Source organism: Amphibalanus amphitrite, unplaced genomic scaffold (genome assembly GCF_019059575.1).
Source record: "Amphibalanus amphitrite isolate SeventyFive unplaced genomic scaffold, NRLGWU_Aamphi_draft 000705F_arrow, whole genome shotgun sequence".
Taxonomy (NCBI): domain Eukaryota; kingdom Metazoa; phylum Arthropoda; class Thecostraca; order Balanomorpha; family Balanidae; genus Amphibalanus; species Amphibalanus amphitrite.
In genome coordinates, this window is record NW_024882199.1 from 184,990 (window position 1) to 211,712 (window position 26,723).

The 26,723-nt window shown below is 51.7% G+C and overlaps 1 protein-coding gene and 2 long non-coding RNA genes across 3 annotated transcripts; 2 read left to right on the forward strand and 1 right to left on the reverse strand.

Annotated features, from left to right (window-relative positions):
* Positions 1 to 1,763: 1,763 nt before the first annotated feature.
* Positions 1,764 to 3,417, forward strand: LOC122364891. The gene is made up of 3 exons (XR_006253648.1): positions 1,764 to 1,994; positions 2,404 to 2,549; positions 2,842 to 3,417. It is a non-coding gene; the product is annotated as an uncharacterized LOC122364891 (long non-coding RNA).
* A 7,570-nt stretch (positions 3,418 to 10,987) lies between these two features.
* On the forward strand, positions 10,988 to 15,682 carry LOC122364887 (uncharacterized protein K02A2.6-like). Its single transcript, XM_043335691.1, has 2 exons — positions 10,988 to 14,810; positions 15,678 to 15,682. Exons 1-2 carry the CDS (start codon positions 10,988 to 10,990, stop codon positions 15,680 to 15,682), a joined length of 3,828 nt encoding a protein of 1,275 aa, XP_043191626.1.
* Positions 15,683 to 17,471: 1,789 nt separating this feature from the next.
* Positions 17,472 to 24,049, reverse strand: LOC122364884. The gene is made up of 2 exons (XR_006253646.1): positions 23,927 to 24,049; positions 17,472 to 17,923 (listed from the first exon to the last, which is right to left on the reverse strand). It is a non-coding gene; the product is annotated as an uncharacterized LOC122364884 (long non-coding RNA).
* Positions 24,050 to 26,723: the final 2,674 nt, after the last annotated feature.

Sequence of the window (26,723 nt, forward strand, 5' to 3'; positions counted from 1 at the left end):
TATACGAGATCAGCGAATGGCGGACATCGAGTAACGGTGTGCCGTTGTCGGACCTCATGGAGACAGATGTGATACATAGCCAATGTGCTTTGAGAAATAATGAAGCCAATTGAGCTCCAAAATGGAGGAGGAGGACTGTACAATCAGTGATATATTCGCTCATAGTTAGTTGAACATACATATTGCGATTGCAATGCAATGTTCATTGCACTTCAATGCATTGGCTGAACTGATTGTACGAGGGGGTATCGAAAAGTTCTGATCATCACATAGAAAATATAGACCGATTTTGTTGATTTTTGGTTGGTATTATATTTGGTTATTAAGAACAATGTTCCCGCAACGAGAATCCTGAGAAGTGGTTTTATCTTATGTAGGAGAGACTTAGAAGTAAAAAAGATGAGCATTGGGCCCATTGAGGACCGAACCGTCATCCAGCTAATGCATTTGAAACGGTATCATACTGGTAAAATACATCAAGAACGTGAAATTAGTTTATGGCGAGGAAAGCCCATCTCATGCACTTACCGAAAATGAAGAAATAATTTTCAGCTTGGTTGCATGGCCCTTGCGGGGGAGTCAAGAAGTGAGTGACTACCAATGACTGACAAGGTGGTGACTGTGAAGGAAGTGGAGGACCTCATCCTTACAGATCGTCGTGTGACCTTTCAGATGGTTGTGCAACAGAAAGGTCTTAATGCTGGCAGTGCCTGAAAATATTATCAGCGAAGAACTACAGACGATAAAGGAGTCAGCCCGCTTAGAAGTTCGTGTGTCTACTTTGTTCAAGAGAAAAATGCGTCTTGGCCTTTCGAAATGAAAACTAGGCCTTTTTTAGGAAATTGAAGACATCTTCGATCATTTGATGACTTGTGACGAATGCTAGGTCTATGTGTATGATCCAGAGACAAAAAGATGGTCAAAAAGTTTAAGCACGGCACATCTGTCCTTCTTAAAAGGCGAAGATGCAGAAGCCGATATGGAAGGTCAAAGTTATCAGTGTTCTGGATCTGACGTAGGATAGTCATTACCGACTGTCTTGATGATGGTCGGATAATGACAAGCAAGCACTACTGCACACTTTTGAAGAAGTTGCGAGATGGCCTCAAGCAGAATCGCCGCAAAAAAAGCCAAGAAAGATGTTTTATCCGCACCGACAGCGCCCCCGCCCATTCGTCCTGAGCTGCAATTGAAGAAACAACATGATGTGGACATTAAATCCTACCGCATCTAAGAAATTCACCTGACCGGGTATTAACTGACTCTTGATTGTTACGGGAGATTAAAAATTCACAGTATGGCCGGTGATTTAAGGACAGAAATGACGTCATTGATGAGGTGGAGCAGTGATTTACGGGACAGTGCGAAGGTCCTACAATGACCGCCTGAGGCAGCTCAAGAAACGATGCAATAAGTTTGCGGTCATGTGTGGTGACTTGTAAAGGAGTAATGAACATCATGTAAAGAAATCAAATTTCTATCACATCTAATTCATGGTGATGATCAGAACTTTTCGATACCCCCTCGTATATCCATAGATAGCATGAACATTCATGTTATCATGCTCATTCATTCATTCATGTTTACCTATATGGCATATCATATAGAACCACTGTTATACCATGGCTTACGGTTATCATGTTACGGTATACGGATTCATGTTATCTATGCGACATGTATTGCAGTCCGCTGCTGATCCTGTCTGTATGTGTGTCTGTGTGTTTTCCAGACTGTTCTGATCTCACGGCCGGCACCCTGGAGCCCCTCACCAGGTGCCCTCGGCTGAAGCGTCTCACCCTATCCGGCGGCGTCCCTGACACCGGGAGCCTGGAGCCCCTCACCAGGTGCCCTGAGCTGCGGTGGCTCACCCTGTCCGGCGGCGTCCCTGACGCCGTGCTGGACAGTCTCAGCAGCTGCCCCGGGCTGGAGTACCTTACACTGGGGGACCGCCAGCGGCCGGCAGAGACGGCCTTCACAGCAGCAGCGGTCACCAGGTCAGTCAGCAGACACTGGCGAGGGGTGTCCTGTCAGACACTGACACACTGACACTGACACACTGACGCACTGACACTGACACACTGACACTGACACACTGACACACTGACACTGACACACTGATACTGACACACTGATACTGACACACTGACACTGACACACTGACACTGACACACTGACACTAACACTGACACACTGACACACACTGACACACTGACACGCTGACACACTGACACACTGACACACTGACACACTGATACACTGATAGTGACACACTGACACTGACGCATTGTCACTGACACCAACACACCGACACTGAAATACTGACACTGACACTGACTCGTACGTCCGGCCGACTGGTGCCGCTGTGTTTGTGTGTGACGGCTCTGCTGCTCTGCTCTGTTACAGACTGGTGAAGTCGTGTCGGAAGCTGTGGGTTCTGTACCTTCACTGCACGGCAGACACCACCCGGGCCGTGCTGACCGCCCTGAAGGAGACGGACCTGGGCCGGGACAGTTTTGGCCGGTCCCGTATCATCTGTCTCAATGTCCCCGGTAGGTGAGAGGGCGCCGCGCGCCGCGCCTCTGACCAGTCAGTCCCTCACAACAGACGCTGCACGGCGCCACCGGCCTCTCAGACACACACACTCGACCACCGCCGCAGGCCACGTCACGGACGGTGACGTGACGCGTCACGGCCACCACGGCCGACGGTGACGTCACGTCAGCCGTCTGTCCTGTGTGTGACGTCACTGGCCGGCGGTGTGTGGACATGGCTGTACCGCTGTCTGTGTGTCTGTCTGTGTGTGAGGTGTCCACCTCAGACGTGTCTCTGCTCTGTCCACAGAGGAGCTGTACCGTCAGCTGAAGAGACAGGAAGGCGGTGGGGTCAAAGTGTGGGAGTGGGAGGATTGATGCGCTGCACTACCGACCGTGCAGTGATGAGCTGACTGCAGAGAGGCCGAGCCAGTCGGCCGGGGCCGCCAGCTGACTGCTGCCGTGTGTGCTGCACCAGCCGGCACTGAGAGCGGCGCCGGTCATGCAGCCGGCACACGGCCCCGGTGTCCGCTCTAGTGTAGTGATCTAGTTGTAGTAGTAGTAGTGTAGATGTAGTAGCATCACACGGATGTGATGCAGTGGGTTATTACCGGGTGGGTATTGTTGGTAATTGGACCAGAGATGTGATGTAGTGGGTAAGTACCGGGTGGGTATTGTGGGTAATTGGACAGTGAAAAGTGATGTAGTGGGTAATTACCGGGTGGGTACTGTGGGTGATTGGACAGTAAAAAGTGATGTGCTGGAGAGACTACCGATTGTGGCATTACGCTATTCTGTATGTAGAACACACGTCTCTGACCGTCCGACTCGGTTCACCGCGCCTGGTCCCGGCGGCACGGCCGGCCTCGGTCACGTGACCGTCCCCCCGGTGCACACTGGGCCGGGGGTCCGGAAAAGTGCTAGAAATTATTTGTGATTGAGTTGTTGATCTCAGTGACAAGCAAACATGCTAAAAACGAAGTGGGGTTGCTTAACCCTCGCCGGACTTATTGTCGGACCCCCACCCCCTCGGCCGGCCGAGGGGGGGAGGGTTGGTACGACCCCTTTTTGCCGTTTCACCCCTAATGGAGCTAGAGCCTCGCGGAAAAAACAAGCGTGTGCGCCGTTTCAAGGCGGAACGATTGATACCCGATTTTAAGGTCCCAGGTCAACCGGTAACCTCTGAGGTGAAGTCAAAAAGCCCAAGGTAGGGTTTGGTTTTTGGCAAATAATTTCGCAAAAAAATGGCCGCAGAGCAGCGATTTTGGCACCATCGTGTTCGCCTGGCTCAGGCGCGTCGAATGGTATACGTTTTGTTCGGGTGAGGTCAACTTAAGTTATTGACCTCGAGTCAAGGTCAGTTCAGAGCCCATCAGGCCACGAACTTAATCGAAGGAGGTCGTATCGCATATCATTCGATTCGGGAGGTCTTCCCGAGTCCATTGGTGGCTTTCCCGAGTCGCTGGCTCAATTTGATCATGAGTTATTGACGAGAAACTCCTATGACCGGTGTGACGTCATAAATGACGTCACGGAAGGTCAAAAATGCAAAAGTAAAGCATCGGATCTTGCAAGGAGTGCACGAAATCACGATTCCGTGTGCTTGAGATAGTTTGAAATCATTCCATGCGCAAAAACAACAGTTTCCTTATTTCCCCATTCACTTTTAATGGTGAGGTCACGTGACCTCGAAGAGTAGCAGGCATTAGCAAAAATTGCGAGTAGGGCATGACAGAAAGATGATTGGTGGTTTGTATGGCATGGCCATTTTTAACGGCTCGAAATAACATTTCTCAAAAAGTCTAACTAAAGAGCAAGTTGTTGTTGATTATCACTGACTTGTGTTTAGGGGTTAATAATGACTGAATTTTTGAGTTTGGCCCAGAAATGTTGACAGCATTGTGTGCGTTGATCAATTCTGAGCTCAGGGACATATATTTCATTTAGATTATAAGCGTTTGTTTTTCACAACTTCCAGCGTTTTAAAGAGCGCCGGGCCTTCAGTAGAGCGGCGAGGTGACAATTGCCCCTACATCATGTGGTTTACTGGCGCATATCTCGAAAAGTAGCAGGGAAAAGCAGCAAAGCACCTATATGGAACGAAAGATGAGTAATCAGAGGCTAGTATGAAATGTTCATTTTTAGCCGCTCGAAATAACGTTTTTATAAAAGTCTAATTAAAAAATTGGATATGATTTTAAATTACGTCTTGCAGCTGCTTGCAAACAGCTAGCTTATCTTGCAGAAAAGCGATGCAATATGTCAGAATGATGTTGGCACAGTGAACAACAGTGCCCTGAACTAGTGTGACAGGAAATTTCGTTCAAAACGACGATTGGTCAACTAATAAATTACCACTAAAGTTCTTCATTAAAATCGGTAAATGTGGTGGCCTATAGAGAGTCTAAATTGTCTTGTGTTTGGTGACAACTGACGACCTCAATTTTGACCTTAGGGCAAAACTAGCATCGGAATCGTATTCTTCGATCAATTTGGGATTAAATGATACCTATTTTGTTCATATTGCGGACAGTCAGTTTGGGGGAATTTCTAGCGCTTTTTCAGGCTGCCGGCCTACAGTGCGGTGGAGTCGGACGGCTCGGTCACGTGACCGCTCCCCCCGGGTCTGGCTGCACCTCGGCTCGGCGGTGCTGAGCGCCGTGCTGAGCGTGTTGTGACACTTCACACACGGACAGCTCTACTCGACTACTGGCTAGCTGCCGTCCGAGCTGGCAGTATACACGCGGTGCCAGTTCAGACGGCGGCCGGCCGCGCCGCGCCCGCCCGCTCCGGTCCCGGCCGGCGGCCGTCACCCGGCCCGGGGCGGCGACCGGTCCGTCAGCTGACCATTGGTCCGTCAGCTGACCATTGGTCCGTCAGCTGACCACTGGTCAGTCAGCTGACCATTGGTCAGTCAGCTGACCATTGGTCAGTCAGCTGATTGGTCAGTCAGTCAGATTGGTTAGTCAGATGTCTACTACATGTACACGAGAGGAGACGCTTCAGCCGTACCATCTGTCAGGGTATATTGCCATCTGTAGCCTATAGGACAACTAGTTACCGGGCCAGTAATGTGTGTGATTGGATGAAGTGATGCAATGTAGTGGGTAATTACCGGTCGGGTATTGTGGATGATGTAACCCTGGGTATGATATAGCCGGCTATTCAACGGTCGGATATAGTCAGCTGGATGCTACTGAATAGTGTAGAGCTCTGACGGCACCGGTCATAACGAGTGTCCTCGCGTCTGTGCGACTCGGTTCACGGAAGCACGCCGTCACGGCCCGGGTGTGCGCCGCCATATTTTGTGTCCTCTGCTTCGTACAGGGGGGTAAGTGGGCTACCGACCGATTGGGAGTCGGAGTCGGAGTCCGTGTCGATCAAGCTGCCTTGACTCCGACTCCGGAACGGCTTTTAGATTTTAGTTATCACTTGGCCATGGCTACTGATAATCGGATGCGCTTTGACTAATACATTTTACACATGTCCAGTCTTTGTCCTGGAAAACAGCTACCTTCGGAGCTTACCTCATCATCTGTGCTAATGTCCTGATGACCTGAGTACAGTTTGGCTCCACCAGAGGGGGGGGGGGTGTTTCTGCGCCGCTGTGCCGCCGCTGCTGTGACCTGCCGAGCTGCGGTCCCGGCTCCAGAGCACACCGTCGGCCGTCGAGGCCTGGTCCTTCTGTTCCGTGCACATCATCAACAGGTGTCGTATATCAACAGGTGTCGTATATATCTATAATACAGGCCCAGCGTGGCAGTTCACCGTTAACCGGCGGCCACACACTGACTGGCTGGATCGCCACTCGCCGTATTTCACCGCCTTCCCCGGTGCCGGGCGGACGATAACCTGTATACGACACACCGTTTTACCCGCCGTCATTTGGGATCAGGTCTGAGAGCCGCCTCGGGTAAATCAGCTGCCGTCTCGAGCCATTTGGCTGGATCTAGGATCCCATCGGATCCGATATCAGGATAACTACGTGGGATCAGATCACAAATATACCTTTTCTGAGATTCCTGCACATTGCACATGTGTTTTGGCCACTCTGACTTGTGTCATGTAAGTAGTTCCCTGTTGCAGTTCTGTGTGTGTTGTATGGCCTGCACCCGTCCCCCTCACAACTGCAGTGTTCGGTGCTGGTGTGTGACCCACAGCTGACACCGGGCCTCCCACCGCCGGCGGATGAGCCGGCCGGCCCGTGCCCGGCCCTCCATTCCAGCCGCCACGGCCGGCCAGCGGCACTTGTCCAACACCGGCTGGACACACTACCGACTCGGAGACACACACGGCTCGGGAGACACCCGTGGCGTGTTCTGGGGCATACACGGACACTGCAGTGGCCACTGGTCAGAGGTGCGGACAGGACGTACCGCCCGCCCCTCCGACTGGTCAGAGGTGCGGACCGGACGTACCGCCCGCCCCTCCGACTGGGCAGAGGTGCGGACCGGACGTACCGCCCGCCCCTCCGACTGGTCAGAGGTGCGGACCGGACGTACCGCCCGCCCCTCCGACTGGGCAGAGGTGCGGACCGGACGTACCGCCCGCCCCTCCGACTGGGCAGAGGTGCGGACCGGACGTACCGCCCGCCCCTCCGACTGGGCAGAGGTGCGGACCGGCTCGGCCGCCCGGCCCGCCCCTCGGCGCGGCTGCCCGGCTCGCTGCTCGCTGCACGGTCCGGTCGGTCCGAGACTCTGTCGGAGCTCTACTGGTGACCGTCCGGCGCGCCGCCGCCGCCGCCGCCACCGCCGCCGCCGGCCAGGTCACGGCCCAGGTGGGGCGCGGCGGGGCGGTGCGTCACCAGCCGCGTGTCCACGGGCCGCCACTGGGTAGCTCGGGGGGCGGCGCGCCGCGGCACCTCAGCGCCGGCCCCGTGGGTCACTGAGCGGCGCCGACGGCCGCCACAAGAGAGCTGCCGGCTGGCTGTCGGCCACGGTTCGTCGGAAGGTCATCTCAGGCTTAAAGGAAATAGTTCACTTTCACGAAATTATTTTTTTTGCAATGGATTTATGATTTTTTATGTTCAAAATGATCAGCAAAGAAAATAAAACCTATTTATAACAAAAGATTATTTTCTATATTTTGATATAGGAAGAACTTTTCAGTTTCTGTAAGGCACAGGCGATCCAGTATGAAAAGAGCATGGGTCCCGAAAATTCTTCAGAAACTAGAGAAATTATCGCGGCCACCGGCATTTGGGCGATCTGCTGCTGCTGAATGTCCTTATTGGTCAGTACGAGAATTTCTCTAGAGTTCTCGTAGATAATTTCTCTAGTTTCTGAAGAATTTTCGGTACCCATGCTCTTTTCATACTGGATGCGAATATATGCAAGGCACACATCGACACCTTTTTCGGGACGAGAAATAGAATATCTTTGCCTAGGGTGATCGTTGGGCTGTAAAAGCTCCTGATTTATGCTCGTCTCAGCCCAGGCTACGGAACTGCTATTCCAGTTCAAAACCCATGTTAAAAAGTGAACTATTTCCTTTAAAAGAAACGATGTATACCATTCGAAAGCTTACGGTGAGCTGAATCCAAAAATGTATTTTTTATCAAAATCGATCGATGGCCTTTTTTGAAAATTGCGTTTTTCTAAAAACTTAATAATCTTTTATTCAACGGGCTGTCCCGGACATTCTTGAAAACATAAACATGTATTTTTGAGTTCCAGTGAAAGCTGAACGCCGAAAGAACAATATTTAGCGAAGCAATATTTCCAAACATTAATATGCGTCTCCCACAGCCGAAAATAAGGCGCAATCACACAGCTCAGTGTCACGATGGACCAAAGTCAGCCACACAGAAGCGTGAAATGACCCTTATCGACTCGAAGACCCGGCGCTCTCGGCCCGCCTGACCGGCCACGGAAAGAACGTTCGGCTCTCGTTCTACTAAACAAATGTCAAAGTTGTCAGCATGGGTGGAGCTTTCCCAGGAAAGTTGGTGGGGCAAAAAGTTAACAAACGTACAATGTCCGATTGTTAACCCGGCCGGGCCCGGGGGGTAATCCCAACCACCGCAGCCCGGGGGGGGGCGTTTTTCGCCCCCCCCCCCCTGTCTAACTCCGTAAATAAGGGAGCTACGGAAACAAAAGCGATACCAATCGAAAGGTCCTTACGAGACGATTCTAAAGCACCTAAAATTTTTGACCTCAGGTCAATTTTCAAGGTCAGAGGTCAAGGTCAAAGGCAAAAACCGGCACATGTGTAGTGATCTCAAAGTAAGCCTTCTAGAGGACGGCAGGCTGTATCAAACCGGCAAAATTGGGTGTCAAACGAAAGAAGAGAATCTGAGGATTCCGAAACTGTGCTCAAAATCAAAGGTCAAGGTCAAGGTCACGCTCAAAGTTGACCTCAAACTTGGCACTTTTTCGCACATCTTGCGTGCTAACTTTCAAGATGTTTTGAAATGTTTTGAGGCTTATCAGTTCCCTATGTGTGGTTCATCTTACGACAGGGCCTATTTTAACATGTTAACTGGGGTGGCAAAACCCACCCCAGTGGTGCGGTTTTCCACCCCAGTCGTCTTGCTTTGCCACCCCAGTGCAAAACAGCCCAAAAGTCTGCCCACAGATATTGGCTGCCGACAATCACGGAGGCGACACATTCTTGGGGCGAACTCAGCTTGACAGGAGGAAAAGGGCTCACTGAGGCGCCACCACCACCAATGGGATGCCCTCTCACTACTGGGGGCGCCCTGCCGCAACTGTGGCGCCCTACTTTTTTATAAATTTAGCTTGAATGTTTGAATGGACGGATTGACAGAGCCGGAGCCCACGCTAAGCAGAGCTTGTTGCGTAGACCCCGACCCCTACCGTCTGATCGCGCAATTCCGGGTAACGGAATAATTTAGATGCCTAAGTTTAACGTGCCCTTCAAAGCCGGACACAACCTGTCCCACTCAACTGACTTCAACTGGCTGCGGCTGCTCCCACCAACCGCAGACCATCCCCGTCAGGAGTCTCAAATATCGAGCACCGGAGCGACTCGAACCCGGGCTCTCACTACCGGGAGTCCGGTGCTCTACCAACTGAGCTATGGGACTCTCTAATTCGATTGGGACACACTACCGGCAATGGGGCGCCCTACCAGCACTTGGGCGCCTACCACGACTGAAGAGCCCTATCAACATTCGGGCGCCCAGACACGATTGGGGCGCCACACCACTACTGGGGCGCCAACTGCACCTTTGGGAGCCCTATCAGTATCGGCCGCAAAATTAAATTTGTCATGTGGCTATGAGACAGGCCGTGTGATCAACAATGGATTTTCAAACGCACGTGCACGCATTGCTTCTGACGAGGGTATTGTTGTATCGTGAGCCTGGCTACGCGTAGTTCAGTTAGCGACCGCCAGGTGGAAACCGGTCGCCGGTTGTGCGGCAGTCGGCCGCCGGCCCGCGCAGGGCGTGGGTGCGTTCTGGTTGGCTGTGCGCCAAGTGGGCGCGCAATCGCAGGCGCGGAATAAAGAACTCACATTATATCAAATTGGCGACGAGGATCAGATCAAGGTGAAGCCTTGGAGCTGTGATGGCGAAACGGGCCAGTGATCAGTGCGCGGTGGTCAGCGAGGGCGGACAGGCCACGGACGGTGAGGGCGCAAACGTTGCTTAGTACGAATGCTTAGTGCTTAGTATTGCTTAGTATTTTTATTTTCGCGCTGCTGCTGGTAGTCTGCCTGTCGCGCGGCGGCCGTGGTCGTGGCAGGATTTCCATGTGATCGCCATTTGTGGCGGCCATGATGCCTCGGCAGTGTGGTGTGCGTGGCGCATGCGTCGGCGTGCTGCACGCTGATTGGTCGGCCGGGGGTGACGCGCAGCTGTGGCAGCGCGTGTGATTGGCCGATTGGTGCGGCGGAGAGGGCCTCAATGCGGTTTGAGGTGCCTGGTCCCCAAGCGGATAATTTCGGCGGGAAGCTGGCGCGCGGCCGAGCGGTTCGGGACGAGTGCGCATGCGCGCGCGGTGACGTGTGTGTGACGTCACTACCACGTGACGCCCCCGTCGAGTAAAGCGCGGGAAACCGCAGCCGACAGCGCCAAGACGGGCGCAGGGCGGCGCGGTGAGCAGTGACGGTCGGCGTGAGCGGTGGCCGACCGGCGTGAGCGGTGGCCGACCGGCGTGTGCGGTGACCGACCGGCGTGTGCGGTGACCGGCCGGCTTGTGCGGTGACCGGCCGGCTTGTGCGGTGACCGGCCGGTGTGAGCGGTGACGCCCGGAGCGAGCCGACGGTGAAGCGGCGGCGGGCCGACCGGTGGAGCGGCGGCGGGCCGACCGGTGGAGCGGCGGCGGGCCGACCGGTGGAGCGGCGGCGGGCCGGCCGGAGGAACGACGCGCTGGTGAGAGCACGGCAGCGCGATGGATCCAACGGGCATGCAGCTGGTGTCTGCGGGGCCGTACCGGGCAGGCACGGACTTCGAGTAATGGCTGCGAGCTTTGGAGCGCTACATGGTCGCCATGGACATCCAAGGGCCTACCAGACGGTGCGCCGTGCTGCTACACCTGGTGGGGCCTGACATAGCCGATGTCAGCGACTCCCTGCCGGAAGAGGAGGCAGAAGGACCGGAGGAAGACGAGTTCACCCGGCTAAAAAGGAAGTTGGTACGGTACCTGGTGCCAAGGAATAACGTCGTGGCTGAACGAGGGAAATTCCAAGGAATGACAATGGAGCCGGAGGAAAGCCTGGAGGACTTCCTGGCCAGGCTACGGACCCAAATCCTGCGCTGCGGCTACGAGCCGGCGCAGGTGAACCGGGAGCTGCGAGACCGCTGCGTCCTGGGCAGCCGAGGCGAGCTGCAGCGGAAGCTGGTGAGGGAAGCGGCACTGAAGGGCGACGAACTCAACCTGGAGGATGTCCGGCGGACGGCACGCGCCCACCGGGACGTCATGGACCTGACGACTCGGTTGTCAGGGGCGCCGGTGCCGGCTGCGACGGACGGGGAGGCAGTCCAGGTGGTGAGACGCCAGCGGCGGGCGGAGACGGCCAGGCCGGCCGAGCGCCCGGGACCGGGCTCGTGCTTCGGCTGCGGAGGCCGGGGACACTGGCGGCGGGACTGTCCGACGGCCAGGGCGGACTCGGCGCCGGAGAGGGCGCGCCCTCCGGCGGCAGGAGCGGTGCAGCAGCGCGGAGTGTCTCGCCCGCCCGGCCCGGCAGACGGCGGTCGGCGAGACAGCAGACGCGGCGGACCGCTCGAGAAGAGGAGGTGCTTCAAATGTGGCAGAACTGGACACCTGAAGCGGGACTGTCCAGGAATCGGACAGGTGGCGTCCGTGGAGGAGGATGTCGTGATGACGGTGGCGCAGCTGACGAGCCAGGACCGGCTGCCACTGGTAACTCTGTCTGTCAACGGCCGGGAGACTGAGATGCTGGTTGACACCGGGTCACCAGTGTCGATCGTGGCGGACGGCAGCATCCCGGGACTGAAGCTGAGACCGTCCAAGATGCAGCTACGCTCGTTCACGGGTCAGCCGGTGCCGGTCCGCGGCGAGGCGACCGTGCAGACGGAGTATGGCGGCCAGCGGAAGCGGCTGAACGTGGTTGTCAGCGGTCAGCTCCGACACCACCCGCTGCTGGGGCGCGACTGGCTGCGTGAAATACGTCTGGACTGGCGGTCGCTGCTGCAGGTCAGCGAGGCCAGCAAAGTGAGCGGCGGGCGGACGCTGAGCTCAGTGACGGCGGCGCACGCAGCAGTGTTTGCAGGGGGCCTCGGCACGATGGAGCAGCGCGCGCACCTGACCCTAAAGCCGGACGCGGTGCCGCGGCGGCTACCACCGCGACCCGTACCATACGCGCTGCTGCCGCAAGTGGAGGCCGAGCTGGACCGATGGGTCAGAGACGGGATAGCAAGAAAGGTCGACCCGTCCGAAACCAGTACAGGCTGGGGCACGCCACTGGTTCCGGTGCCGAAGCCGGGAGGCGGGGTGAGGCTCTGTGCGAGCTACAACCTCACAGTGAACCCGCAGCTGATCGTCAAGCACCACCCGCTGCCGAAGCCGGAAGATGTGTTCGCAGGGGTGAGTGGCAAGCTGTTCTGCAAGCTGGACCTAAAGCATGCGTACCAGCAGATGCCGCTCGATGAGGAGTCTCGAGCAATGACGACCGTCAGCACTCACAAGGGCGAATTCGTCATGAAGAGACTGCCGTTCGGGGTCGCCAGTTCCGGCGCCCTCTTCCAGGAGGCCATGGACCGGGTCCTGGAAGGACAGGAGGGATGCCGGTGTTACCTGGATGACCTACTGGTGTTCGGAGCGGACGAGCAACAGCTGCTGCAGCGGCTGGACGAGATCCTCGGAAGACTGGAGCGGCAGGGCCTGCGGCTGGCGGCGCAGAAATGCCAGCTGGCGGTGCCAGAAGTCGAGTTCCTGGGGTGGAAGGTGACGGCTGAGGGCATCGCACCGACTGACGGCGGTGTAGCAGCAGTGCTGCAGGCACCGGAGCCGACGGACGTCAGCCAACTGAGGTCGCTCCTGGGCTCCATCACCTACTTCGGGCGTCTGCTGCCCGATCTGTCGACAGTGCTGGCGCCGCTCTATCAGCTGACCAAGAAGGGCGTGCCGTGGGCATGGACAGAGCAGTGCGCCAAGGCGGTGGAGAAGGTGAAACGGATGCTGACTAGCCCGCCGGTGTTGATGCGGTATGACCCGGACCTGCCGCTGAGGCTCGTGACAGATGCCAGCAGTGTGGGTGTCGGCGCGGCGCTGGTTCACGTGACACCGGACGGGGCGGAGAGGCCGGTGATGTATGCGTCACGGACGCTGACGCCCACAGAAAGGAAGTACCCACAAGTCGAGCGCGAGGCGGCGGCGGTGTCATTCGGGATAACCCGCTTCCATCGGTTCCTGTACGGGCGGCCTTTCACGCTCGTGGTGGATAATAGGGCTCTATCCCGGATCCTGAGCCCGGACAGAGACCTGCCGAGCCTGGCGGCCGCCCGCCTCCAGAGGTACGCGCTGCAGCTGGCGGCGTACAGCTACGCAGTGGAGCTGCGCCGGTCCGAGCACATGCACATGGCCGACAGTCTGTCGCGCCTGGCCATGCCGTGCTCGGGTGTCGAGCGAGAGAAGATCGACAGAGAAGGAGCCGACGTCAGCTTCCTGTGCTACATGGAAGGCGCGGCGCCGGTGCTGACGGCAGAGGCGCTTGCGTCAGCCACGCGGCGCGATCCAGTGCTGGCCAGGGTGCTAACGTTCGTCCGGTGCGGTTGGCCGGCTGAGGTCGAGCCGGAGCTGGTGCCTTTCAAGCGGCGCCAGGACGAGCTGTCGACGGAGGGCGAGTGTCTCGTGTGGGGCGGCCGTGCTGTCATCCCACAGCAGCTCCGGGCGCGGGTGCTGCGTGAGCTGCATGAGGGGCACCTCGGCAGCTCAAAAATGAAAAACTTGGCTCGGCGATATGTGTGGTGGCCGGGGCTGGATGCAGAGCTCGAGGGCGCGGCACGCGATTGCGCAGAGTGCATGGACAAGCGAGGAGCGCCGCCACACAGTGATCGGCACCCGTGGGAGCCGGCCGGAGGCCCGTGGGAGCGTATCCACATAGACTATGCGGGCCCCTTCCAGGGCTTGAACTTTCTGGTGGTGTGCGACAGCTATACCAAGTGGCTGGAGGTGATCCCGATGCGAGAGACGGGCACAGAGAGCACTGTGAGAGAGCTGCGGGCGATGTTTGCGCGTTTCGGCATCCCCCGCCAACTCGTGTCGGATAATGGTGCTCAGTTCACCTCTGCTCCGTTCGCTGCATTCCTGAGCAACAATGGAGTGCGGCACGTCAGGGTGGCACCATATCACCCGAGCAGCAACGGAGCGGCGGAGCGGGCGGTGCAAACGGCCAAGAACGGACTGAAGGCGGCCCTGCGGGATGGTGGTTCTCTGTCACAGCGGCTGCAGAAGTTTCTGCTGGCCTACCGGGCGGCACCGCACTCGGGCACGGGACGATCGCCAGCCGAAATGATGTTCGGCCGGAACGTGCGGACGCGGCTGGATATGCTGCGGCCCGATCCGATGGACAGGTTTCGGGATCAGCAGCAACGGCAACGGGAGGCGGCAGGCGGCCGGCACAGGGAGCTGAACATCGGAGACACGGTGTGGGCTAGATGTTACAGCGGCCCGCAGAAGTGGAGACTGGGGACGGTGGCCGCACGGACCGGACCGGTGTCGTATGAGATAGCTGTTGCCGATGCTCTCTGGTCGCGGCACGTCGATCAACTCATCAGCGCGGAGCCAGTGCGGACCGGCCAGCGGGCGGCCGCTGCCGGGACGGACCGGCCAGCGGCGCTCGGCGAGCCCGGTGCTGGCGCCAGCGGCGGCGCGAGGACGGCCGTGCCGGCGCCGCCCGGCGCTGCCGGCAGGATCTCCAGTGAAGGCATCAGGTCGGCTGTACCGGGGGCGATCGGCGGGGCCGGTGCCGGCGCCAGCGGAGGCGACGGTGGAGACAGCTGAGTGGTGACACCCCCAGCGAGCGGATTCACAGAGTGTAGCGGCGACGCAGCGGATCTGTATCGGGCTGGTGGCCCTCGTGCGAGCGGTGGAGAGACGGTGAGCGATGCCGAAGGAACAGGTCGCGCGCGCGGTGGCGCTACTGACGGACCGCCGGCAGCGGTGAGCGGTGCTGGTGGGACCGGCGGCGCGCGCGGTAGCAAGCCTAACGCTTCGCCGGGAGTGGTGAGCGGCGCCGGTGGGACAGGACATGGCGCGCGCGGCGGCGATTGTAAAGGACCGCCGGCAGAGGTGCGGCGGCGGTTGTCCGTGCGTCACTCTCAGCCACCGAGGAGGTGGATAACTGAGATGTGATCGGGCGGGAAAATACGTGATTTTACGGAGATGTGATCGGGCGGAAGGATCGAGCGGAAGAATATGTGATTCTATGTGTCAATAGGTGCCACCGATAAGGTGGATAACAGATGTGATTGGCCAGGGAAAGTGTGGGTCAATTTGTACCGCCGAGAAGGGTGATGACTGATTAGTTATTATCGTTTGGAAGTACAGACTGATAAGCAGTGTAAGGGCAGACGTGCGCGACTCTAAAGTCAGTGAATTTGTAGTTATGTTCGTATCGCACGGATGTGAGCGATGTCAGTGATCGCACTAAAATAGGCGGCAGTGTTGACGCCGTAAGTGACCGGACTGGATTTGACTAGTTTGTGGTGGCTCGCAGGTTGAGTAAGTTAAGTTTGATAGTTCGATGTTCGAACTCAAATCCAGGGGGGCAGGGTGTTGTATCGTGAGCCTGGCTACGCGTAGTTCAGTTAGCGACCGCCAGGTGGAAACCGGTCGCCGGTTGTGCGGCAGTCGGCCGCCGGCCCGCGCAGGGCGTGGATGTGTTCTGGTTGGCTGTGCGCCAAGTGGGCGCGCAATCGCAGACGTGGAATAAAGAACTCACATTATAGCTGTTCACACGAGCGGTTGTCGGCCGTCAGCTAAGCCATCTAGATGGCCTGGGCAATGGCGGTCTCAGGCACTTTACAGCTGGTGTCAGTTCAGCACTGTGTTAATGGGTATATACCTGCTGCCCTGTTCACAAGGGACAGTTTGGGACTGTTAGCACCTCTTGGCCATTTCTAGTATCTACCACATAGCCATTTTCAGTCGGAACTAGGTGTGTCCGAAAATTAATTATTGGACCATATAATATGAATTTTTAAACAAGCATTCAATACAAAAGAGCCTTAAAAGCTCATTCCGGTATATTTTTATTTCAACATAAGTAAATTTTCGCCTATGAAACTATATACCATATTAACAACTACTTTCTCTACTAGTTATATACCAACCGGCACGGCGGCGCTCCTGCGGCTCCAGCGGTAGAGCTGCAGAAATTCATAGACGCAGTGCGAGTGATCGTCTGACCACCAATCATAACGAAATACGTTTCGATTGATGCTTATAATGCAAAAACATGAAAGACTTTTTAAACTTCATGTAATACGGCGAGTACGATTATGTAATTATGGCGAGTTATCGAGAAGGGATTTTAGAGGGGACAGATTTCCAAATAAGCGTAGTGCGCACCACTGCGAGAGCCACACGAGAACCACAAGTCACAACTACCAACGTCGGTTGATATCCATGACTGATGTATGAGATTTTATTAGGCTTAATGCTTAATGATCGTGTTGTTTCTGGTTCGGAAACAGCGTCGTGCCGGGTTGCGGCCAAAAGTGCGCACTACGAATCGCAAAGTACGTAGGTATGGCTAATATTGTTGCCGATATATGGCAAAGACGGTATTAACAAATAATTTGCCGGAAGCCGGAGCGGCAGATCAACGGATTAGAGCTAATAAGCACGGGTTGCGCTCCACTAACGGTTCGGTCATTGGGACTGCGGCGGGCGGTGGTGAATGGCGCCGCCGCTGCTGCACGAGAACGACACAGCATTCCGTCGGAGAACGAGGTGGACGAAGACGAGCGGCAGATGATTGTCGAGGGGGACCCCGGGGACGAGGGGCCTGTCGCGGCGGTCACCAGCATCGAACAGTCCACGCTGACATCCGCGCGTCAAGACGGCCGAGGGCCGTCGCCGCCACCGCTAGAGGGGCACCATGGGGCTTTTCGGGGCGGGCAGCCAGGGGCGCAGTGGAAGGTGCACTGGGAAGGGGAGAGCAAAAGCAAAATTCCTAGGCCAAACTGAATTAGGCAATCAGTTACGGCTGCCATAATGTCCAGCAAACTGACCAAGGCAACAGGACAGCTATCATGCCGCGACCCCTAAAGCTCTGTAACTCATCACAGTAGTCAGTACTCACTCACAGTACCCATTTATCGGCAGCTACACACGTGTGCAGATCGGGGCGAACGAAACTTCTGGGTGAAAACTAATCAGATTTGACTTTATATTTGACCAATATCGCATATCACTGTACACTAATACGCAAAAAAAAACTCCGTCAGCTCCGACGCAACGGCCCTCTCGCCCGCAGAGCACGAACAGCAGACACTCAAACGGCCCATTGACGGACCGCGGCATTCCGACAGGTGGGTTATCTACACTCAAAGTCGCGCATTCAACCAGTCAGGAAACCACAGAAACATCTAAGCGGTGCACCGTCACACACGGCTGTAACACGTGTGTGTAATGATCACGCGTAATGATCGTCTGCATATAGCAGCTCGGCACGGGCACTTACGCCGAAGAAGAGGTTAAATGACTCATACAGCTGTGCTTATATGCCACGTGACACGGGACTACTACCTGCGCCTTTCGGTCGCCCAAAGTTCATCTGTCACCGGTGGAACAACGATAGCCGCTTCCCCTTCAACGACCAGGACCGCTGCCTCTCGTTATCATCCATCCCGTGCAGCAGTGACGGCTGATTCGTCGCCGATTGGCAGGTAGCCTGCCATTTCTTCGTGATTCTACCACTCGACAGCTACAGCGTCCGCCGCCTGCTGGATCATTTAACTGAAATCAGAAATGCAAAAGATTTATTAGATAAATCATTGAGTGGAAAATGGGACAAATATATGGGAATGTGACAAGTGAGCGAGCTATGTGACAAATGCCAGAAATCTGGGGCTATGATTGCTATGAACAATTATGGCTGTTATTTCACTCCAAAAGTTTCATGCCCTGGAATAGGGTTGGGACCTATCTGCATGCTCTGTATGTTTTGGTAAAATAAAAAAGCTCAGAATTTTTAATGATTTAATTTAAAATCACTTTGTTAAAAAAATGCCTAGTTAGTTCAGAAATTAATTATTTGTGGCTGAAAACAACTTGCTTCTGATTGGTCGGGCTAATCATGACGTCACATGTAGGTATATAACTGTCTGTATATTTGGCGCAGTTGAGACATACATTTTCTATGTATTTTCCTATGGTAAATCGGAGTGATTGGTCGTGTTTTCAGTGTCTCTTTATTTTGCGCTGGTATTGCGTGGCTAAGAAGTTTTATCAAGAATGGCATATACTAAAATGTTCCTTTAATAATGAAGCTTCAATATCTGTGAGTTTTATTGGCAAGCGCAAACTGATTTCGCTGTTATTTTATCTGGAAATTACTCATTTTTTTAGGTCAATATTCAAAATATTTTACGGGAACAAGTTGGCACTTTTCTTGATTTTTGCACTCAAATCGCGTGCGATTCAACTGTATTGGAACTTGCAAAGAAGCTTGGTGATTAATTAACTGTGTTGTTATGGCACTGTTTGCAAAGCATGGATAATGAAACTCTGCCAAAGACTTACCTACATAGCAATGCCTCAAGTAATACGCAGGAGGGACAGAATTCAGAGTCCGATCGAGAAGAATCGGTGCAAATGCTACGAAGACCAGGCAGCTCTGATACAATAGCTAGTCGTCTCACTACTCTCACTCCATTAGACCAACTGATTCCTGACAGCACCGACTCGGATGCAAAGATGGAGCTCATCTTCCAAGCCAGAAACCAGTTCTTTGATGGAAGATGTGATGCTGCCTCTGTCTCTGCTTTGTTGGCCACTTTGGACGGGGCGGAGCTCCGCTCCTTGCGTGAGCGGTTATTCGCCTGTCATCCAGAAATAGTTCCTTCGTTTGCTGGCCGTTCCCTGATTAGGTGCAATACGGGGAGCTGTAATCAGGGAAGTAACTTTCCATATGAAAGGGGTGCAGGTGCACCCCCGTCCCCCATCCACTAGAAGTGCACCCCCATAGGCTAAGCGGCGCCCCACACGATTAGCTCTAGAGCAGATGGCGAGGGTGATTTCCCGGCTACATTCCATCGCGGCGTCGTGCTCGTGATGCTTGTGGGCTTGGAAAGCGTCCAGTCGTATGTAGGGTAGTGTAGGGGTAGGGTTGAGTTCAATAAGGTCCTTACATTTGAAAGGTTTGAACAACCCGCAATCAGCACAACATACCACAAGTTAAATAAAAAACTACCAAACTCCGCCCAACTAATATTAATAAACATTACAGCCAAACTAATGGCCTAAATAAAAAATATATCTCAAATCCTAACAGTTATCGCGGATGATGGCGCCATGAGTTGCTAGTATCCAAAACAGATGCAAATAAACATGTTTGTATGTCCTATGTATGTTTGTTTTAAAAACGTTGCAGCGGCGCTGGGAACTGCAGTCTTAGATCTGGGTATGTTTGGCATCTGCAACTCTTCATATACACATTAACCCTATTTCGGACGGGGAGGCCTTTCAGGATTTTCTTGTACAATTGCCAAACGCCGCGAGACATTCAGCTCATATTTGGTGACTTTTCCTAAATGCTCATTGCGCACATCTCAGCAAAAAAAAAAAAAAATGCCGGGTCAGGTCAGGTCAGGTAACCAGAGCGGGTTTGTTGACCCCACCTCAGAAAAGTTTGCAAACACGTCAGAGCTTGAGTTTTTCACGAAGTTATTTCCTCTTATCAAGTCTTCAAAACAGTACCTGCAGTATGTGTCGTTTGTATATCTCAGAATTTTTGATCTGTGACCTGAGGTTAGGTCAGAGTCGTGACCTTTACATTGCAAGCCTATGGAAAAGTATTGAAATGCGACCTGCACCTCGAGTAAACGAGTCAAAACCACCCAATTCTTTAAGAATTATGATAAATTATCTTATCTGTAATGATCCAGGTGCCATTTACTGACAGGGACACCGGGGAGGGTTATCTGAGCCGAGATCATGTGAGGTGATATCTACTATACATCAATGCTCACAATACTTACAATATTGACAATGCTTTTGCTTACAACACTTACAATACTTACGATGAGACCAGCAAGCACTCTGCCGTTACAGTTCTAACTTCTGTTTCGAAAACCGACGTTACACACATTCGCTGCCAGCATAACATGTATTGTTTGACAGTAACAAAATACAATTGACATCTGAACCCCAAACGGACCGCCATCCACTCAAATTTGATAACCCTGACCGGTCAGGGGGCGAATAGAGGTCATCTCCTGGGCATTACACTCAGCCCTTGCACAAAATATCTCACCTCACAGTGATCATTACAACAATAGCACCGACTTGATAGTGGATTTCAAAGTACTTGCATCAGCTCTTCCTGCTATTGCAGACGATCATCTCCTCAGGGTAATGTTGTTCGGGACATGAACGAAGATCGTTTTCGGAGTTTCATAAGTGCTACTGCAACAGCCTGGCACAAAACAGGACTTGTACGCTCTTCTCTGCACTTTGCCCTTCAGTATATCACAAAAGAATTGTTTAGAATCCATCTTACGCTTCTTTCACAGTCTCCCTTGCCACCGTAGGGCGTAGATAGATTGCTGTTGCTGGTAAGTTAAGGCACGGTAGATAGAAATTACCTCGGTTCTCAACGCCTTAAGTTATTTTCATAAAAAAAGAACAAATAAATGATCAATAAGATGACAGGAATGTAAACATTTTAATCGTAAAGTAGTCCAAATATCGGAATGAGCTTTTGCTTTTCAGCATCCTCCGATTCATCATCTTTATCATTTGAAAATTCGAGGTACATAAAATGTTTATCACGCGCTCAATGTTAAGTGGAAATATAGTACACGGCAGACACATCAATTTTTGACACTGAACATTTCATCCGTAAATGTTTTAGCATAATTTAAAGTTAAAAACAGCGCGAATGGCAGAGTGAAACAAACAACATCTTTTACCCATTGACATAACATGTAATCTGTGGTGCGCCAGATGCGCCATTATTTGTCAACCGCAGAAGGTGACATGTGACGTAACAGCATCAAGAGCATCTTTTTTCAAGAACTTTTCAAAACAAGTTTCCTATCTTTCTTCCCCCATTTCTCTCAGCATATTGATTTTATGAGGCAATGGTATGCACCATAAATTCTGTGAAAATAGTTTGATCATTTTCATGCATTCTTAAAAAATCGAGTTCCCAACCCCATTATATCCACTTGGATAATAAATCCCTCTCTGAAATTTGTTGTGCAATGAAACGAGATTATGTAAAGATATAAAAATATTTTTTTCAACAATTGATAAAATGAAGCCATAAGAACCTAATTTTCAATTTCATTTCAGATGAGATCCTAATAACTATGATTCATGCACATGTCTGATTGCCAAACCTGATGAATTAGCTTTGTCATGTCATGGATGGCTGGGTGCATTTTGTCAATAACACTTAGGTTTGACATTATCAATAGAATAGTTACATATAAGTCATGTATGGTTGTCAGTCACAAATAACAGGCAAAGGTTCATGAAGATAATAATTTAAGCTAAAAAAATGTTGTGCATAGCCCATTTTATGTCATGAACCCCTCATGCCACAAATGACAAGTCAAGCTTTCAAAGCTTACTTAAGTGATAGCAATATTTGACCTGACATGACATGAATATGATCTGGGAAACACTGAGGGAAAGTACAGTGAAAAAAAATACTATGAGAAATACTCTGGCATAATAATGCATAATACATTGTATTAGAGCTTCACAGATTTGACCATCTGAGTTGCCCTAGGTGCAGCATAACCAATTGATTTTTTTAAAACAAATAATTACTCTTAGGTATTTAATGCATACAATATTAATGAAGACACAAATATATTTGTTTCCATATGAGATATATGTATGATAACTGCACTCCTAGTCTTCACTTTCTGCCCTGACACCCCCTGGTAGACAGCAACAGTGTTCGTCGGCAAGCTATTTGTCAGAAATTATGCCAATGCATTTGCCTGGCTTTAATAAAAATCATTACAGGAGCTGGGAAAACATAGTGAAATACTTAATACCTAGGTAGCATATTCATGACATTTCATGTAAGCAATCCTAAATATTGGTATCGGCACATAGCAACACTCAGAAGTTGAAATGGTTTTGAGTAGGATTTTTCAAGCCCGTCTAATCGTTCAAAGAGCACAAATCAATACAGCAAAAATTGAGCAGCAGGTGTAACAGAAAGTCAGAAGTAAAAATTGGGAGGTGATTTCTTTTGCTTATATGGCTGGTCAGTATCTAAGGTATCGTGACCTCACATGCGCTTTTAACTTAAAGGGAGATTATGAGCTTTCTTTTTTCTTAAATAAAAATTACTCGACATCTATACTATTTCTACTGTAGTTTCTATAAAATATGAAAATTTCCTAGCACATTTTCGTATGTGAAAAAGGTTTTTATTTTTGCAAAAAAGAAGCAGTACTTGCAGTACTTGTAACACCCACCGAAATGCGTTGTCCTTCTCTATAAAAAAAGTCGCAGTATATGGCGCTTTTGTTTCAAACAGCGACGCTTGGATTTTTGTTTATGTTATCGCCTTGTCGTTGCTTGGTTGTAAGGATTCTAATTTGAATTAGAGTCAATTCGGTTTAGAATTAATTAGATTCTAATTCGGGGGTACATAGTGCCTACTCTTCTTTGTTTCCAAGTATTATTTTGCGCCACAAATGAACGGCATGCGCCAGAATCGCAGCCAAATCTTGCGATTGCGACTACGAAATTCATTATTTTGGCCTCAGAGCCTGAAGCGAAAAATACAAGCATATTTATTTCAAAAAGACTTCAGGTTTGTCGAACGGTGTTATGAAAATTTTGATAACAGTACTGCATAAGTTTTTCAGTGATGCCGCAAAAGTGTTGTATCTATCTTCTTTTATTGTGCAGTCGGCGGGACCGATTCAAAATTGAGTCGTTGCTACTAAAATAGCAGCATATGGCGACAGATGATGAACAGGAAAAATAGTTGCGTAAATTTAGACATAAACCACCCCCAAACCATGAATATCTTTTGAAGGCACTATAGACGACCATTAACTAACTAGATGTGATGAAGATCAAATGTAATGAATACGCTCATTTTACAAAATTACATGCAAGTACCAAAAAGTGATGTAAGTACTTATTCAACGGTCATTTTCAGCGCTCCCCGCTAACGTGACTTCAAGTTGAGATATTTGCGGCAAGGTACCGAATTGAGCAAAATGGTTTTAATTTACATTATAACTTGTTGTGTTTTGTCAGAAAATGGTCCTAACTCAGATTTTGTGGAAAAAGGTCATAATCTCCCTTTAAGCTTTAAACGATGAGACTGAGACGGGTTAAAACTTTAAAACATCCTTCTTTGGTTATCATAAATTGTTTTTTTTTTTATAAATTTAGTCCGAATGGTTGAATGGGTGGATTTGAGGAATCAGAGCCCGCACTAAACATAGCTTGTTGTGCTGACCCTGACCCCACCACCCGATCGCGCAATCGGCAATTCCAATTGTATGGCAGAATTTTGCCCGAACGTATGTTAATGAATGTAAGAAAAATCATCTGTACGTGCCATATTTAATTAATTTTTCACTTAACAGCAACTTGAGTAGGCTTTACCTGGGTTGTACAATTGCTAATACTTGTGTATCCCCAGTGCCATCAAAGCGCGGCAAATGCGCATGCACTCAATCGATGAAATATCAACAAATATGAGACAAACCATCAAAAAGTGTGGCTGTAATAATTTTCGCCATGCTGACTTACCTGAAACACCTCATCTTAATTGAAATAGGCGTATCTGCAATATTTTCTCACTAAATTCGCAAACGTCGACGAGTCGAAAACTCGAAATCAACTGCAGAGCGCGGAGCCTGCGGGGCGACGACTACGGTAAATGAGAAAAACGATAGGATGTTGGCAAGTGCGCATGCGCAGACGCCTCTGCCGAGGAATCGACGGCCGCCGATTAGCACAAGACTGCTTATTAGCACCGCTAAGCCATCTCCGAGGGAGATGGCCAGAGGCTGCCATATGTGGGCTGCCATAGGCCATCGAGATGGCCAACAGAGGCGAGCCCAGGAATATACCCGTTAACACAGTGCTGAACTGGCACCGACTGTGGAGTGCCTGAGACCGCCATTGCCCAGGCCATCTAGATGGCTTAGCTGGCGGCCGACAACCGCCCGTGTCTGGGCTCGCCTCTGTTGGCCATCTCGGTGGCCTATGGCAGCCCACATATGGCAGCCTCTGGCCATCTCCCTCGGAGATTGCTTCGGCTGGCCGAGGCGCCCGAGCGGCGCCGGCGTCGGTGAGCTATGAGCTATGGGGCCCGGGTAGCGGCTACTGCGCATGCGCACTGCACACCATCCCCCACTCGCAGCGCAGCGCAGCGATTCCGGACTACGGCGTCGACGATTACGAATTTAGTGAGAAACGGTTGATTATTCTTCTACTTCAATAAAGGTAAGCTCTATAAGGTAAATTGAGATGGCAAAAATTATGAGAGCCACATTTCTTCATGTTTCTTCTTCGTATCTCATGTTAATTGTTGATTGAGGGCTTATGAATTTGCCGCAGTTCTCTGGTAAGGTTAAATGCACAAAGGTAAAACCATGGATGGGATAATGAGATGAGTGTTATCTCATTCATGGTAAAACTGTATTAAGCTTGCAAAAAATGTTATTAGGTGAAAAGTTGTTAAATATTGCACTTTCAGATCATTGGTCAGTCCATCAGTGATAAACGAAGTAATGCTCTTGTCAAAGATTTGGTTAGGTTGAGGTGCTGATAAATAGGATCACGTCAATCATGATGCATACAGTGTAGATATTCATAATGAATTCTATTTTTGCAAAATTTCAGCCCTGAATATTAATTGGCCCTCACTAAGAAATCAGATGATAAGCGACTGGACTTACCAGGCTGGCTTGTTGCCATAGGCGGCGGAACGGGGAGGGCACCGGGGCACCGTGCCCCCCTTTGTTTTTGGCATTTTAACATTAGCCCTATACACTGAAAACAATTCAACCCGCGTACAGCGAGTAAAACCCGCTGCTGGCGGGTACACCTACCCACCACCTAATTTGACACTCTACCAGCGGGTGCGTTTACCCGCATATCGCAGGCTGTCAACCCGAGTATATTGTGTACCTAACCCGCATAGGATGGGGACTCAACCCACACACAGAAGGCAACCTACCTGTTCGCAGCGGGTACACAATCCGCACATGGCGTATTACCTGCGCTGCGTGGGTTGGGAACTCGCTTTCTGCGAGTACAAATATCCGCTGGTAGGGTGTCCAAATCAGCTGGAGGGTAAAGTACCCTCCAGTGGCGGCGTTCAAGGAGGAAAACGCCGCCATCACCGGGATTAGAACCCGATATCTTTGATATTACAAACCGATGCGCTTCCAACTGCGCCACAGGCGACCTGACGCAAAGCGACTGAAATGTCGGTGTATATCAGATTAAAATGAAGAACTGACGGCGGACTCAATACAGAAAGTAAAAAGGCTTATCTTAGACAATTGACATGAATCCGCCTATAGTGTTTTAAATATTAAGGAATAGTTTGGACAAATATTTCATTTGCATCGGGAAAGATTTATTTATCCAGGCTTATTTTTACCAATAAAATGTGCTAAGAACGGTCTGCAAACTTCACCACAATGCGCCAGATTCGCGGACTGCAGAATATTCTGCTGAGCGTTCCAGCGAAATATTCTGCCGGCCAAGACGTGACGTCATCCAAACAATGATTCAAATGTCCCAAGCCCGTTAAGTACCCTCCTAACTCACAGAACGCATCCCCACAGCTGTTACAGTTACGATTACAATTGCCTTGCACATCTCTACCCCTGCACAAGGCCTGCACAAGCACGCAGCCGAGCCGAAAAGCGACTATTGTGGCGCGTCACATTTCCACACCCGTTTGAGCGTCGAAGTCCAAAGTATTAATTTCAAAACCAATGCCGTGCATCAGTGGGATATCTGCCATGACACATGCGTGATCAAGGCAACCTGCGTATAGCATGTCACCTACCTTGGCGCAGCGAGTTACACGATGCAAAACCTGCGTGATGCGCTTACTCCGTGGGCGCGAGTAACGCCTGCGGCCACAACCCGCTGCGGACGAGTGATTGACCCCGCCAGAGGAGGTTTCATGTATCCGCGCATGACGGGTTGCTGTTTTACCCGAGTATAGCGGGCGTTGACACCCGTGAAGCGGGTGAAAGCTACGATGATAACGGGATGCTCTGCGAAACGCGGGAAGCTAAACGGGTAGTCAGCCTACCCGGCAGCAAAAACTCGCGCAGAGCGGGTAATTTCTTCAAAATACCCGCGATACCCGGGCCAACTCGCAATCCGCGGGTTGAATTGTTTTCAGTGTATGGGCGTTGCATGGAAAGAATGGGACCGAAAGTCGGTAGTGCCCCTCTTAATTGAAGGTGTTCCGCCGCTACTGCTTAGTGCTACTGGAGTTGGGTGGTGGGATTTTTCAGATGATGTTGTCGGATGTATTTAACCAGATGATCAAAAATCATAAACAATATTACAGTGA